The sequence below is a fragment of the Alligator mississippiensis genome, chromosome 3 (genome assembly GCF_030867095.1).
Source record: "Alligator mississippiensis isolate rAllMis1 chromosome 3, rAllMis1, whole genome shotgun sequence".
Taxonomy (NCBI): Eukaryota; Metazoa; Chordata; order Crocodylia; family Alligatoridae; genus Alligator; species Alligator mississippiensis.
The window spans coordinates 259,624,958-259,641,296 of record NC_081826.1 but is presented as its reverse complement, the minus strand read 5'-3'; the positions used below and the strand labels follow the sequence as shown (position 1 = coordinate 259,641,296).

Genomic DNA, 16,339 nt, shown 5'->3' with positions numbered 1-16,339 from the left:
TGCATATGTATTCCTGCAGAGGGTTATGTGCACTGAACTTGTGTTACAGATTTGAACTAGTTTCTGATCGCATATACCAGTTTGTGTAACTTCTGTCCCTAACCTATAAGTTTAAACAGAGTACTTCAGTCACCATGATTCTTTTGACCCCAGGACTTTTCTATTGTCCACCCCATGCAGCTGCTTAGTTAAGCAGATCCTCTCATCTCCTCTGTGTTAGCTTGTAAACGGGAGGGATTTGAGCTACAGGGGAGTCAGTTTCCCCTCAATAAGGGTAGCAGAAGGAAGTTGGGAAGAGCTGCAACTCCTTCCCCCTGCCCCTTGCCATCCAGTACCAATTTCATTCCATTCTGAAGCTGGTGAGAGAATAGATAATCAGCTGTATAACTCCCACTCCAGGCTGCAGTACTGCTGGAGTGGCCTTCCTAATGGGTCTGTGAGAAATGTGTGGTAGGTGTGCTTCTAGTGAATAGTGGAGAATGGTGCGAGAGGGAGTTGGCTCTGGCACTGGCAGCTGCAGTAATAGCAGGTGCTGTGGCACAACAGCTGGCTGAGTCAACAACAGCCAGCTCAGTCCCACCCTCAGGGCAGGCTGGAAATCTTTACTAAGCAGAACTGACCTTAGCATTTAGATCTGTGACCTACTTTGTTGCCATTTTTGTGTCTCTGTTGATGGCAATGCACATGGATGTTTGGGCAGGCCAGCTAGCTTATTCTATAGCGTACTTCCTGTGGAAGACTGAGCCGCATCTTGTCTGTGCTGGCATTTCAGTGAACATGAAAGCCTTCTAGGCTATAAATAGTGTGCGATCCACACCAACCCCCCCTATTAACTTTACTGTCTTAACTTTGTTTATTTCCCTCCTTCATGCTTAGTATTTTGAATACTTTTCCCTTGTACTGCTTGTGCAAAGGCTAAATAATAATATCCTAGAAATTAGTTTGTATCACCCTGTTCTGTAACATCTGCTGCTCATACTGAAAGAGGAGAGGGTATATAATAAAGGATTGGAGGCTGCACCATATGGTCCTCCCCTCATCTGCCCCTTTTGCAAGCGTCTCAGTTCCCCACAGTATGATGTCCACTGAAGTCTACATCAGGTCTATCCAGCTTCTAAGTGGCAGGGGACCAAATGCCCTGTAGGTTGCACCAGCAGGGGCCATGCACCCATAGGCCACACCAAGGTGGGCTCCAGGCTCACCCTCAACTCCACTGGCCACACCACACTGGGCTTCCCTGCCCCATGGGGTTGGAGGCAGGCAGCAAAAGGTAGAGGAGGGAGGGAGAGCACAGAGACTCCATCTACTGTTGTAGTTGGAGTAATGAGAGTTGTGGCAGGTAGGCAGGCACCTGGGGCTACAATTTTTAATCCCTCATGGGTTGCATGCAGCCCACCAGCTACTAGTTAGGCAGCAATGGTCTACACAGTGACAGGGAGCCAGACCAAAAATAGCAAAAGCTGTAATGTCAGTTCTAGTTGGGCTGAATGCAAACTCCTAAATGTCACTCACTATAGCTGTCATAGATCTACGGTAGAAAGCACTTGGGTTTTATTTTGTGTGTCATTTTACTATAAAGGGAGCCAGCGACAGCTAATTAACAGCTCTTGATTATGAAACCTGGCTGAGTAGCTTGCTACTGACCTATGCTCAGGAGTCCCACACTTTTAAGTTTGTAATGAGACATACTCATCTTGTACCTGTGATCAATCTGTTTTGCCAAGTACCTACAAGTATTTTAAACTAATTTTTAAAAAATAGGCGTGCATGTGTGGGATGATATTTTGGGAGGAAGCATTTGTGTTGATAATTTGCTGCTGCTACCAGAAGAGTTGAGCAAGTTGCTGCATGCTGTGTTTCTCCATAAAGCAGCATTGAAAAGCTTGCTCTTTATAATCACTGCGTTCTCAGGGCTGTACAAAATGTTTAACAGTGATGGCAAGATTAAAGAATGAACAGTCCTTTTCTCTTCTGTTGTACAGGAGCCTCCAATTTCATCCTCAGCCCCTTGATAAGCAGGGAGATGAGATCAAAGGTGACAGGTTTAAGTCCTGGAAAAGACTCTGAAAGATGAGCTTATTTCTCAAATGACTTGGGGGGGGGGGGGTGGAACGAACAGCATATTTCTATTTTAAATTTTCTGTTATGAAAGTGAAAATAGGAATAAATGTATTATTGATAATTATGTTTGCAATTGAGACAAGCAATAAGAAAAAGAATATAAATGAGAGAGATTTAAAGTAAAAATGTTCCCACTCCCCCTCTGGGTAAGTCTAAATGGTATCTGCCAAACATGACAAAGTACCTTGGGCTGAATCACACATACAGAGACAGCATTTTCAGCAAAAGACGGGGCTGAACTATTGTAATTATTGTTTGTAGCCTGGCAGTGCCTGTGTTAGAGAAGTTAGGTCAAAAATAAAGTTTGCTAAACTTTGGGGAAGCAGATGTACGCTAAGTAGAGGACCCTGTTTAGCAGCTTCGTTAAAAAGTTGTTGTTGATCATAGTTCTTATTACCTTCTTATTCTTTTGTGGAATGATAAGTTAATTGGGGATTTTTTCTTGTGTTATGGTCTTGAACTTTTAGTGAATTGAAGATAGGGAAATGGATACGTCTGATCCAAATTTTTGGATTGTCCTCTCAAACTTTACGCTGCCTCATTTGAGGAATGGAAACAGGCTCCGTCGAACACAAAGGTAAAATTCTGCCCAAGTTTCCCTATTGTTACAAATTATTTTGTTAGGAAGTTTGTCTCCACTTCTTTTCAGGCTGTAAAGGATTTGAATACTGTGTTTACCAAACATGGTTATTGAACTACTTCGAGTATAGGTAAATATTGCCAATTTAAAATAGTCTAAACTACTTCCTGGTTTCATTCTTGTTATCTTGAATATGGCTTTTAAAAAAAGACTGTAAGTGTTAGACTTTTCCTTTTCTTGGAACACAGAGGATAAGTACATGCGAGATGTTGTACCTGGGAGTCTGGCTTTTGTTGTTTTCAAATGAATGCTGCATATTACTTTTCCCTCAATAATGTACTTCGTTTCTTTGGTTTCTTTTTTCTAGACTTTCAGTTTGTTTTCTAATAATTTTACCTTTATGTGGAGCAGATATACTATACAGACAGTTGAAGACAGTCTATTTCATATTAAAGAGAGAGTTTGGGGTAACTTTCCCTTTTATTTATTTATTTTTTTTTTACTGGTTAGCTGACATTTATTAATACAGGAATGCCATTTTCATTTCGGTAACATTTTCCTTGACAGAAGGGAAAAAGGATTCGAAAAAAACAAATTTAAAGTTAAGAACTGTGCCATAAATGGACAAAAGGCAGATAATTTGACGTTCGCTTACATACTTTGGTATATGCTCTTAAAGGGGCCTGAGCTATCTCTTGGTACACTGTGTGTGTGAGAGAGGACATTGACTAACAAACAAAAGTTTGCAAAGGTTATGATCCCTCTTTTAATCTTATAGGTTTGTCAGTTTGAGACAGTCCATTACTGTTTAAATGTGGTTTGCTTTTTATCTCTGAAACCATTTCTAGTGTTGCTTACACAGTGTCACTTGGGGAGCTTTGAGTGAGTGAATGAGTGAAATCTTCTTTAGATATTTTTCTCTTGTTTGTCTTGTCAGAAACAGTCACCCATAGCAAATTTAGAAAGACACTTTGCACATTTAGAAGTTTTTAAGCATTAAGGCTTCATATATCAATATATTTTACAAAAGAAATACCAGTATTGAATTATATTTAACAGAAAAGAACAGTTAAATTCTCTGGCCTATTTCCAGTCAGAATTGTTCCTTTCACTGGTTACATACATTTATGCTACATCCGTTAAGCTTTGGTACTGAATTATGTTTGGGAAAGGGAATACAAACCATGTTGAAATAACTTGTTTTTACTGTTAAATATAAGTGCACTAATATCACATTTGCTTTTTCCTGATGCACGTGTTCCTGTTAAGTGTTTGGGAGTTTTTTCAGCTCTTCCTTGCTCTACTTGCTCAAATCGGTCTTCTATTTTTGTGTGGGCCTAAAAATACCTTTTATGAAATAATAAACTACCTCTTAGTGAGTGGGTCAAGGAGGAATTTGTGAGACTTTATGCCAAATGAGAGCACAGTTCAAGCACACATCAATGTTAGTAATTAATTCAGACCACTTACCTTTATTTAATTGCCTTGCCTCGCCTCTTTTAAGATTGTTTACATGATTATAGTTTTGTGCACACATTTTGAGAGATTTTTTCTTTCAAATATATTACTTCAGAAATGTTGCCACATTTAAAATGTAACCAAATAATAAAATGCTTATTTTCTGTAATGTTTGTATAATGCAAGGTTATTGAATATTTAATAGGTTGTCTGGATATTGTATTTTTTCTTACGTGCTTATATATGTTTGCAGTGCTTCAACGTACAGCAACCTTTCTCCGTTCAGGAGCATTCATTCATCCTTTGTGGTATCGCCAAGGGCTGGTCTGTTGGCTTTTCTTTTCCATTTAGCATTTTGAGTATTTCATTAAGGTAAACTTGCTCTATTTTCTTATTCAGGTATTACCCATATCTTTCCTAGTATAGATGAATATGGCTCAGAATGAGGCAAGGACCAGGAGAAGTGCCCCAGCTCTGCTGCAGAGATTAAGTTAAGTGGGTAGAAGCTACTGATTAGCTGTAGATGGCAGAGGCTACGTCTTGTCATACCATACATTGCTTATCATTGAGAAGCTTCCAATCAAAGGAGAAGATCTATCCATTACTATGGAAATAGATTGAAGGAACAGAGGGGATCTGCTGACTGTGGTTAATTGAAGGGTGGGAACCAATAATAGTTACCTAAACACATGAGAAGTGATCCTAAACTACTTTTGCGTGGATGTTAGAGCTGTCTATGAAATCTTCGGCATTCCCTTGTAGTCGAGGATGATTTTCTTCCATGATTGTCCCATCTGTAGGTCTCACAGTCAAGGATGATTTTGTTCCATGGTTATCCCGTCTGTAGATCTGAAGATAGCTGACAAAGCGAATCCAGGACTGGCAGACTCGAATGCAACTCGGGAACCTGTTTCCATGTAGAGCAGGTGGCTCTGGATTCTTGGTTCGGTCCATGACACTGGGTCAGCTGCTCCCCTATTTTCATCTTCTGTTGTCATAAGGCTTCAAAGTACTGAGATCCTTGCAGCAGACTCTTCCTCCATTTGGGACGGCCCTGAGCGATAGTCTCCCATGAGTTATTGATGTTGCATTTTTTTCAATTTGGCCTGAAGGACATCCTTGAAGCGCTTTCTCTGCCCCCCTCTTCAGCATACACCTTGACTAAGTTGAGAGAATAAAACTTGATTTGAGAGTCTCGAGTTGGATGTCTGGATGATGTGGCTGGCCCAGTGATATTAATGTTGGATAATCATCATCTTGATGCTCATGGAGTTTGCTTGCATCTTAATGTTAATTAATTAATGTTAGTGCATCTATCTTCCCACTTGATTCAAGAGATCTTTCACAGGCAGCATTGATGGTACTTCTCCAATGACTTTAGGTATCTCCTATACATTGTTTATGTCTCGGCTCCATATAGTAAGATGGGGATCACAACTGCTTGATAAACCATGAGCTTGGCTTCATATCTGATGTCACAATCTTTGAAAACCATCTAATTTCCTCAGGCGTCCAAAGGCTGCGCTTGCACAATTGAGGTGATGCTGGATTTTGTTGATGTCAGCCTTCTGCAAGAGATGGCTTCCAAGATATGGGAAATACTTAACGTTCTCCAGAGTCTCAACTTGGATCTGCATTACTGGAGCTGGGGACTGTTTGTTAGGAGCTTGTTGGTGGAGGACCAATGTTGACTATTGCCTGAAGGTCTGCTTCCAAGTGAGCACTGGCTACAGCATCATCAGCATACTGGAGCTTGATGATTGTAGTCAGAGTGGTCTTGGTTTTTGTTCAGAGTCAGCTGAGATTAAACAGTTTGCCATCCATTTGGTAGTTTATCTCCACTCCAACTGGAAGCTTGTTTATGGTCAGATGTAGCATTACAGGACAGAATATTGAGAAGAGTGTTGGAGCGTTGACTCAGCCTTGCTTAACTCCCATCTTAACTTCAAAAGGATCTGTGATGGATCCATTATTGAGAACTACTACTTGCCTACCATCAGGGAGCAGGCAAAGTAAGTTGATGAATTTCTGTATTTCAGAAGGATCTTCCACAGCATGTCTCAGTTGACAGAGTCAAAGACTTTCATGAGGTCAAAGAAGGCCATATAGAGAGGTTTATGTTGTTCCTGGCAATTTTTTTCCTGAAGCTGGTGAGCAGCAAAGATCATGTCAGTTGTGCCTCTTGATACTATAAACACACATTGAGATTCCAGGAGGAGCTCTTCAGCAAATGGAAGGAAAGTTGTTCAGGAGGGTTCTTGCAATGATCTTCTCTGTGGTGGACAGCAAGGTGGTCCCTGTGTAACTTCCATAGCTGGGCTTGTCTCCTTTCTTGAAGATTGCCACAATCATGGCATTCCTGAGGTCATCTGGGATTTCCTCATTCTAAGTCCTTAAGATGAAGGCATGGTGCTGTGATGTGAGTTCCTCTTCTCCTGCTTGAAGATTTTGGCGGTGATTCCATCAGCTCCAGGTGCCTTGTCATTCTTCATACCTTGTCAAGGGTTGAAGGGATTCTGAGATCATCTCTAACTGGATGTTGTGGGATGGAACACTCTCATCAACAACAGAATCTCAATTTGAGAAGGTCTTCAAATTGTTCTTTCTGATGAGCGTTGATCCCTTTACTTGATCAGGTCTCCTCCATCCTTATGTCTCAAGGGTGTTGGTCCCTGAGTGCTGAGACTGTAGATGTCTTTGGTGGAATTGAAAAAAGTGTGCATATTGTGTCAGATGATGATTTCCCTTGCCTTGTCTTTCCACCATCTGTTCTTCATATTGTGGGTCTTCCTTTGGACTTCTGACTAGAGATTGTTTCTTTTGCTTGGAGTTGGTGTTGCTGCCAAGCACAAAAGGCCTTGTGTTTTCAATCAATCAACTGTTGGATCTCCTGATCATTCTCATCTTGTATTAGTTTTGATGTTTCCTGGTAGAGAATCCAAGCGCTTCTTTTCAGGCACTGATGGGCAACTCATTGAGTTTGTTTATGAGTTCATTCTGGATGGCAACCAACTCTGTAAAGCTGGTGTTCTCCTTCCTGTTTACTCTTCCAGAAGGAGTGCCATATGAAGCAGCTGTGCAGTGGTGACGACCTGCTGTGCAGTGGTACTGAGCTACTGCACAGTCAACGTCTTGTATAGACATGGCCAAAAGATAGTAATCAATGGATCAATGTCTAATTGGCAGCCAGTAAGGCTGTGCGAAGCTTCAGTCCCTGATTTGATTCGGTGGAGATTCAGCCCGATTTGGTGGCTGAAGCTCTGAATCTAAATCAAATCAGAGGACCCTTTAATCTCTCTGAATCAAATTGGAACCCTCAGAATCAATTAGGAGAGATTTGGAAAGATTTGGTGATTCAGACATAGAAACAGCTTTAAATGTTTTTTCTACATACCTCTAGGTAGCAGGTGGCTCATGAATGCTGCGATGCCCCCAATTTGGGCCGAATCCGAATCCTATAGGGTCCATTTTGGACACCCCTAGCAGCCAGTATTAAGTGGATTGCCCTGGGAGTTGGTCCTGGGGCCAGTTTTGTTCAGTATCTTCATCAGTGATCTGGAAGATGAGATGGAGTGCACCCTCAGCAAGTTTGGAGATGACACCAAGTAGTAGGAGATAACATGGATGGTAGGGCTAGGATTTGGAGAAACCTGAACACATTGGAGGATTGGACTAAAAGAAATCTCATTAAGTTCAGTAAGGACCCATGAAATATCTTGTACTTTGGATGAAACTATCCCAACCACTAGTGTAGCCTGGGGGCTGACTGGCTAAGCAACAGCTCTGCAGAACAGGACCTGAGGTTTACAGCGGACAAGAAGCTGAATATGAGCCAACAGTGTACCCTTGTTGCCAAGAATGCTAACGGTGTACTGAGCTGCATTATTAACAGTGTTTCCAGCAGATTAAGGGAAGTGATTCTTCCCCTTTATTCTCCACCAGTGAGGCCATATCTAGAGTGCTATGTCCAGTTTTGGGCCCCCCACTGCAGAAAGGCTGTGGACAAATTGAAGAGAGTCCAGCAGAGGGCAGTGAAAATGGTTAGAGGGCTGAGGCGCATGACTTTTGAGGAGAGGCTGAAGGGACTGGGCTTATTTAGTCTGGAGAAGAGAAGACTGGGGCAGGTTGGTGGGGAGGGAGAGACGGGGGATTTAATGGCAGCCTTCAACTACCTGAAGGCTGGTTCCAGAGAATATGGAGCTAGACTGTTCTCAGTGGTGGCAGATGACAGAACAAGGAGCATCGGTCTCAAGTTGCAGCAAGGGAAGTTTAGGTTAGATATTAGGAAATGCTTTCACGTGAGGATGGTAGTAAAGAACTGGAACAGGGTATCCACAGAGATTGTGGAATCTATATCTTTGGAGGTTTTTAAGACCTGGCTAGACAAGCCTTAACTGGGATGATTTAGTTGGGATGGGCCTGCTTTGAGCAGGTGGCTGGATAAGATGACCTCCTGAGGTCCCTTCCAGCCCTAATTTTCTATGATTCTGTGATAAGGTATAGCTGCCTCTGTGTTCTTAGAGCTGCCCATCTCCTGCTTGCTGGGTCTCACTCAGTGTCGCGAAATTCATGTCTTGTCACTTGAGTTCTCGGGCCATGATTGCACTGCAGCACTCTGGGCATTAAATTTTAGGATTGTGAAATACCTTTTAACTGAAGTACAGGCAAACTATGATTCTTAATGAAACCTGTATCTAAATGCATGCAAGGATCTTATGAATTGGCTTTCATTCACATTTATATTTGGGACCCCTCGCACAAATGAAGATGTTCATTTGTCCTTTGGCTTGGGACTCTCTGCCACGTGGATTGATATTTCATCGCTTCTTTCATCTCTGCCAGCATTACCTGTACATATAGGGCATGTGGGAGAAGTGTGTTGAGACTTGTTCTCTCTTCCATCCCTCTGCCTCATTGTAGGAGTGAACAATAGCCCAGGGTATTTTTTTCTTCCTTTGGCTCTAACAATTGCTATGGATTTCTTTATTTCTTTTGAAGCCACTTATCCTAGGAATTTCTTTTCCTTTCCTCAGGTTCAAAGAAATAGAGAACCAAAGCTGATTCATTTTCATCTTCAGGGATGGATGGGAGGATTGTATTGTCCAGTATGGTGGCCTAATGTGTGAAATAAACTGTGTGTTTAAAAAAAAAAAAAAAAAAAAAAAATCTCATCCCTATTTATGTTTAGAGTCATTCCTGCTGTTTTAAGTCATTAAAATAGTTTTTCACTCTTTTTTACTCCTGTTAGCTATGTAGAGCTATTTTACCTAAGGGGGAATGGGCTAGATTCTATTCTGACTTGTGCATAATCAGCACACTTGTTAGCTTAATTCCACTTACAGCAGCTTTATTTCTGACAGTGAAACATGAGCAAAAAATAACCCAGCCTGACTTTTAGTTATTGTAGTTGGTTTTCAGGACTAGGAGTTATGAAAACTGTGAAGTAAATTGAACAGATTTGATATTCAAATCTTTGAGAGTCAAATGGCAATCACAAAGTAGGATCACACTGCAAGGTTACCAGGTTATCTTTTAATATTTAGTATTGTAGCTGGGATGGGCCCTTTACAGAATTAATGAAAAATGGGCCCTGCCTGAAATGGCTTCTGGTCTAGGTCTTCGTAAAGAGGATGGAGTGCAGTGATTATCACATTTCGCTTCACTTTGCTGCTGCATTTGGCTCTTCATCCAAACATGAATATTACCTGAATTCTCTGTAGGATGTTCATTATTTAATATATCTCTATTGCTTTTGAAAGGACTCCTTTCTCTTTGTTTTGTATCTTTTTAAAGCCAGCAGTTCCTTTCTTCTCATTTCTTTATTGTAGTTACAGCAGGGCAATTTATTACAAATGCTATTCTGTTGTGTCAGGATCCTATTTTCTTCTTAAATGTGGGGTTACAAATATTCACCTTGTTATCACTGAACCTGTTTTGCCTGAACAGTGATTTAAGATTCAAAACTAAATTTTATCTGTTTAGAGGCCTGGAAGTGCTATTAAAGAAAGTTCATTAACAGTAAGTGAAAACACTTCTTTACCATGTTGTGATCACTTGTCCATTGTAACTGTTCAGTGCAGCTTCAGAGACTGTTAGGGGTTTGGTTTTTTTAACTTACTTTTTTCTTTATTGAACTGTGTGTTCCAAGATAGTGTCCTAGTAACTGTCAAGTTGGGCTTTGGTTTTGCTGGGATTTAAAATAACATGTTGCCTGGAGAATACTGAACAATCTTGCACACCCACATGACTTGGCAGTTTGAGTGGGCTCAACTGTACATGAGGATGGTGCTTAATTATCATATCCAGTATTTGTACTATTATATGCAGAAGCTGACGAGGTCAGGTTTTTACTAGGCTCTGTCTTCTCCTTAGTAGGAACTCTTATAGAACAACACTTCTTTTCCCCTTCCCCCTCCTTATTTCTTAATTTTCTCTTTTAGAAGAATGAATATATTTTACCATTATTGACTACTTTTTTTGTGGTGCATTATATTCACTGGGGGTGAAAAAACATGGATTCTTCTTTAGAAGAAGAAACTGAATTAAGTATTTAGAAGTTACAGTAAACTTCTCTTCAAATTATAGTTGTCATGGGGGCCTAAACTACTTGATTTGATGGAGTCATTATGAATTAAATGCAGTGAAATCCTAAGTTCCCCTCATAGGTCTTATTGCATTTTCTCCTTACATTTCAACAGAGTATATACATGTATTAAATTAGAATTTAAAGTGATTATTCATTAATTTGTTGGTAAATCAGATCTGGAATAATGGTCCTGTGGGTCACTGTCAGGGGCCCTAACAGGCAACCCAACCAGGTGTAATTGCCCATTTGGCTAAACCTGCCTGAAGTTGTAAATGATAGCTTCACCTTGGCTGATAAACCAACTGGCCACTGTTAAGGCCTCCTGACTGGGGAAGCTGCTCTCACCAGCAGTCAGTCAGGTTAATCTGTGGCACCAGACTACAGGCCAGCCAGAAGTCCTGCTTGAAGGCCTGCTGTTGTAAGCTTCCCTAAAAACTCTGTTTTCTAGTTTTCTTGCTTCTGACCCTGCTCAGCTCTGGCTCTGTACTCAGGTTTTTGGGAACTCTAGTTGGCTTTGGTAATTCAGTCTTTGACTCCTGGACCTTGCCTAAGCTGGATTTGGGCTCTATCTCTGCATTTTCCTCTTGGATATGGTAACTTGGTCCCTTATTATAGCTCCCTGACTTAACCTGTGATTTGGACTTCTCCCTGACTCCTCCCCTTCAGTGACCTAAGTACTAGGTCAGGCCACCTATGACCCAGTCCTTACAGCGGCATAGGAAAAGTGAACATGATTAAAATCACACTAGCAATATTAGAAATTGTCAAAAGACTACATAACTTTATATATAATAGGTAGATTTACCCTTGCCCCAACTGCAGTTATTTAGTATTTGTTGTACATTATACAATACCAAATTAAATATTGCTAAATGATTACTTTAGTGTGTGCTGTGCAGTTATAGTAATTAGGAGAACTTTTCTTCTTACCTCAGTTATATGCCCTTTAGATATTCAACTCAAACCTTGCATACAGATATAGGTGATTCTCTCTCTCCCTATCTATATCTATAAGGGGTAATTGCACAAGTGATCACTGGAGATGCTTAGGAGATAATTTATCTGCACTTATTACTTATGCTGGAGGAACATACTGGAACTGAATATATTTTTAAAATGGCAGTCTGTTATTTTAATGATTCCATTGCTCTTCGTACTAAAGAACAGTATGTTGCATTTCCATTTATGCACATTGAAGGGTTTGTTTCCTATTCAGTGTCAGTCAAAATGAGGGGCCCTGTGTATGTTTGTGTGGTGTTTTAATTCTGGCTGGTTTATTCCAGGAAACTTATTTGTTTAAACTATTGGTGTTTCAGGTTCCTCTGACATTGAATATTTGCAACATCCAGTTTCTCCCTGATGAGTAATCATTATTTCTTTCTTCAGTCAGGCAATCAAAGATTCATGTAGCCACAGCCCAAAGCTTTTACTTAGCTCTGAGTCAGAAAAACTCCCATTTTCTGTATATGAACTGTGTCAAGATCTCAGGGTTTAAACTATAGATCTCTTTGAATCAGCTGGAATGGGAAAGCAAAAGAAAGGTAGGTGGAAGTTTGAGAAGGCTGCCAGGAAGCTATTCTGGCATGAACCAGGAAGCTATTCTTTTGTCACTGTAACACTTGGTAGCTGCTGACATTGAATAGGAGAAAATAATTTCTGAAACCCCATGTTCTACCTAGTAAGTAAGAACCTTGTTGTAGAGGACACAAACACATTCAGCTGTTAATATGTTCTGTTCAGGGGTGTCTTCCATTAGGAGGTCAAAATGTTATGTACAGTACAGGCAGCCCGTGCTTAATGCTCGTTTCGCTTAACGCTCGGTTTTTCAGGAACCAATTAAGAGCACTGAGTGGCGGTTGCCTGTAGTCAGATATGATTCATTTACCCACCTTAGTTTGCGAGACCACCGGATGTTTGATGGACTTACACAAAAGTAAATGTTTGTTGGAGGTAGGAGTGTTAAGTTAAATCCCCTGACTCCTAGCTATGTGATTGACAAAACCACCTTTAACCAAGCTGAAAAAGCCTACAGCCATTTTCAGTACGTCTTGTAGCACTCCAGTTGTTAATCTGATTGTTTATGTATGGGAATTGTTATACTTGAGACTATTCTATCTATTTGCTCATTCAAAATAATGGGTTCATTAAAGTAATGCAGACTGATTGTTATTAAGCACCTTCGACTGACTACAGGTTGGAGAGTAAAGGAAACAACATGATGTCTGTGTGATAGGCAGTGTACTCTGTGTACCCACAGCCTCAGTATGCCTCAGTATACCTCCCTAGCTAACAAGATGATGGTTTTTGGGTAGTCTTAACTCAGACTTAGTCAACAGTTCAAGTCCTTGGAAGCTCTCTTAAGCATTATCCTTTTGGACATTTTCTCCAATAAAAATTTACATTGAAGATATTGGTTGTGACATTTAAACATTAAAAATATATATAACTATTAATACATTATCGTCTTCAGACTCCTGTAGTTTTTATTTTTTTCTGGTATTACAAGTGTAGAACAGCATTCTGTATAACTCATTAAAAGGTTTGGGAGCACAGACTGACTTTTCATCAGTACAGCAATATAAGGAGTTCACCCAGGCATAGCACATTGCAGCATTGTTCTGTCTTTTTTACAAACCACAGGTTTATTTTATTGGTACTTATATTCAAACCTGTTGTTTAAGTGATGTGTATTTATTGGTATTGGCTTGGGCATAGAAGCACAGCTTTAATTAACATTAATGTACTGTAGTAGTTCAGATTTGTTTTGGTGGCATATTTCTTTCATCTGCATAAAACTTGAGGAATAAGCCACTTCCAGCGCAATCTCAAATGTCAAGATAGGTCAATTAAGTTGTTCCATTTAAATGCTCAAACAGTGAGCCAGCACAAATTGAATGGTAGCAAGTTAAAACTCCTTTTGGCAATCTTCCCAGTAAATCTAAACACATCTCAGAAGTACTGTAAACCAGTGCAATTCCCAGATTGATTTACCCAATAGAGAGACTTCAAAACTACTTGCTACTAGCATTCCTGCCACTGACAGATAAGTGCAGAAATATTGGGCTGATGCCAATGTAAATATATCAGCTTTTGCCCTCTTTCTTTCAGTTAGCATTACTTTTCCCTAAATAATTGTTTAGAAATCAAGGAAAACCGTCATGGTCTATTGTTACCGAAACATTGTAATTATTAATTTACGTAGAATCTGTTGTTCCCATGAAATACTGGCATGCTCGGTCTGGTGATTAGAAAGTAGAAACTGTTGCAGTTTCCTTATCCCACCCATTCGTTTTCCAGCATGTGCAGTAATTATGGAGAAGTTTTTGCATGTAATAGCCTACTGATCTTTATCATTTGGCTATAGCTTTTAATTTCAAAGCTGGCAAATAGAAAATTCCATAAAAGATTATTCACTAATGGATTATCTTTTTTTCTGATAAAATGTGTAAGATGAGTTGCAAAAGGAAGTACCTGTTGAGTAGAGAATTAGTGATTGTTATATGACCTGAGCATGTTCTTGTTTAAATAGGGTAATAAATATTTTATCTCCAGTCTTCAGAAACCAGTCCTATAACTTGATTTATAAACATGCGACTTTACTTTGTGTTAAGTATTTGCCTCACCCATTTAAAAAAAAATCTTATTTTTCTATTTAATGGTAGACAAATTTCAAGGTAGGTCTTGTTTGAATTCATATGAATCAAACAAAGAAATTGAGAGATGGCTCCTAACTGCTGAAGCAAAGCAAATACTTAAGACTGCTAATTGCTGTATCTTGAAATAATGATTTATTTTAATCAGAAGTTTTATATAGCCCGTCCTTTTCCTATTTGATTATATTGTACTCTGAAGTCTAAATAACATTCTTTTCCTTGAGCCTTAGACAATAGAGTGGCTGTAAAACAAATACAAGTTAACTTTGTTTTTGTCAGAATAGGAACCATGTCTGAATTTTAAAACTATTTTTGTTTGACTTTTTGTCTTTCCTCATTTTTAGCAGTATATTTACAAGGCTATGGGGGGGGGGATGAAAAATATGTTGTAGTCACCATTTTTTACATTTCTGGATTGCCTTGAAATGTGCATACAGCAATATTAGTGAAACATGCCCACTGAGAAGGTGAAATGCAGCTGAGTTTGCCTGGCTCAGTTAAATAATCAGAAGAAGATAACTCATATGACACACTCTTGATTAAAAGGCATATTCAGACATGAAAAGACAAGAATAGGGAAGTACTACTCATGTCTTTGGAGAATGTAGTTCTCTTAGTCTGTGACTGATTTAATTAAAATTGGGCATCGCATTTCCTGCTGTTTCATGGCTTTAAAAGTTCCCAAATTACTGCTACTTCCGTGCTTTGTCCTGAAAAATATTACTCATCTTCTAGGATTCCAAGGGTTAAGAGAGACAAAAGAGGTTTCATATTTCTCCCCAAACTGCAGCACTTCTGTCCACCAGTGAAAAAGAGTGTTTGTTCCCTTGTAACACTGGCTTTCAACTGGGGTACTGTGGTGTGGTCATCACTGCTGTGGTCAGGTGGAAGTGTGCTATGTACTTTCTGTGGAGCCAGATTGGCAAGTGGCAGTGGCAGGAATGCCACTCTTGTCACAGGTGTTCAACCCCATGTGGCATCTTCTGAATATGGAGGCACATGGCACAGTTCTGTCTGGCCATGGCAGTGGTGACAGAGCCTTAGCTGAGAATCAGTGTCCTAAGGACAGGAGAATTCTGTGATATACTGATTGAGCACTTGCTATTTGTATGCTTTTGTAAAAAACAAAACAAAACAAAAAACCCTGCTTATTATGGTAAGCATTGTTCTCACTCAGACACAGAGGCTGCTTGCAGACATAAGAAAACCCCTAAAAACAACATTTTATTTTAAAACCTGCACAGTCCCGTGCCAAGTGCAGCACATGTCTAGAAGAGGCAGCACATGTCTAGAAGAGGCATCACATCTATTTGGACCCAGCTTACCCAATGTCTGTCTGGATCGGGTGCTTCAGCAGAGCTTTTATGGCATTTTTTACCTAATAGCTGATTGAATCAGCTTTAGATAAAAGCATCATAAAAACCCCACTGAAATTCTTGATTTATACAGATGCTGTGGAACTGGGTTGAACTAACTTTCTGCTTCTTCTGGTAAAGCACATTTACCCCCCACTCCCATCGGTTAGCACCCAGAATGTATTTTTAAAGAGTTCACAACCTCCTACTTTCTGTAAATCCAAGAAATAAAAAATATGTTAATAAACTAGGGCAAACAGTTCAATATGAATTAATTTAATTCCTTCTTGTACCTCTTTTCCACTCTCAACAATCCCATTATCAATGGGAGTCTCGCACAGAGAAAAAGTAGACTAGCACTTAATTTTATTTTGCTGTCTAGGCTTCATTTCTAGCTCAGTCAGTGTGGTGTAAATTAGGAGTATTTTCATTACAGCTAATTTTTTTCTGACAGAAAAATCAAATCTGTTGGGGGAGGCAGGAGCCACCAATTACATTGCTGCTGTCATGTGCTCTTGTAGGAAAAGGAAAATGTTAAGAGTCCAAGTCAGTCTTTATTGCATAAGCTGAGGCAGTACAACAGTGG

The 16,339-nt window shown here is 39.9% G+C and overlaps 1 protein-coding gene across 5 annotated transcripts in view; it reads left to right on the top strand.

The window, feature by feature from the left end:
- The window catches only part of MAST4 (microtubule associated serine/threonine kinase family member 4), a 496,570-nt gene that overhangs the window by 335,043 nt on the left and 145,188 nt on the right, over window positions 1-16,339 (top strand). The window contains exon 1 of one of the 5 annotated variants that reach the window (XM_059725121.1): window positions 2,327-2,698. The exons of the other annotated variants lie outside the window; for them this stretch is intronic. Within the exon in view, the coding sequence (XP_059581104.1) occupies window positions 2,607-2,698 (92 nt within the window). The 5' untranslated portion in view covers window positions 2,327-2,606. Of the gene's footprint in view, window positions 1-2,326; window positions 2,699-16,339 lie in introns of those variants that run through there. 5 annotated transcript variants of the gene reach the window in all.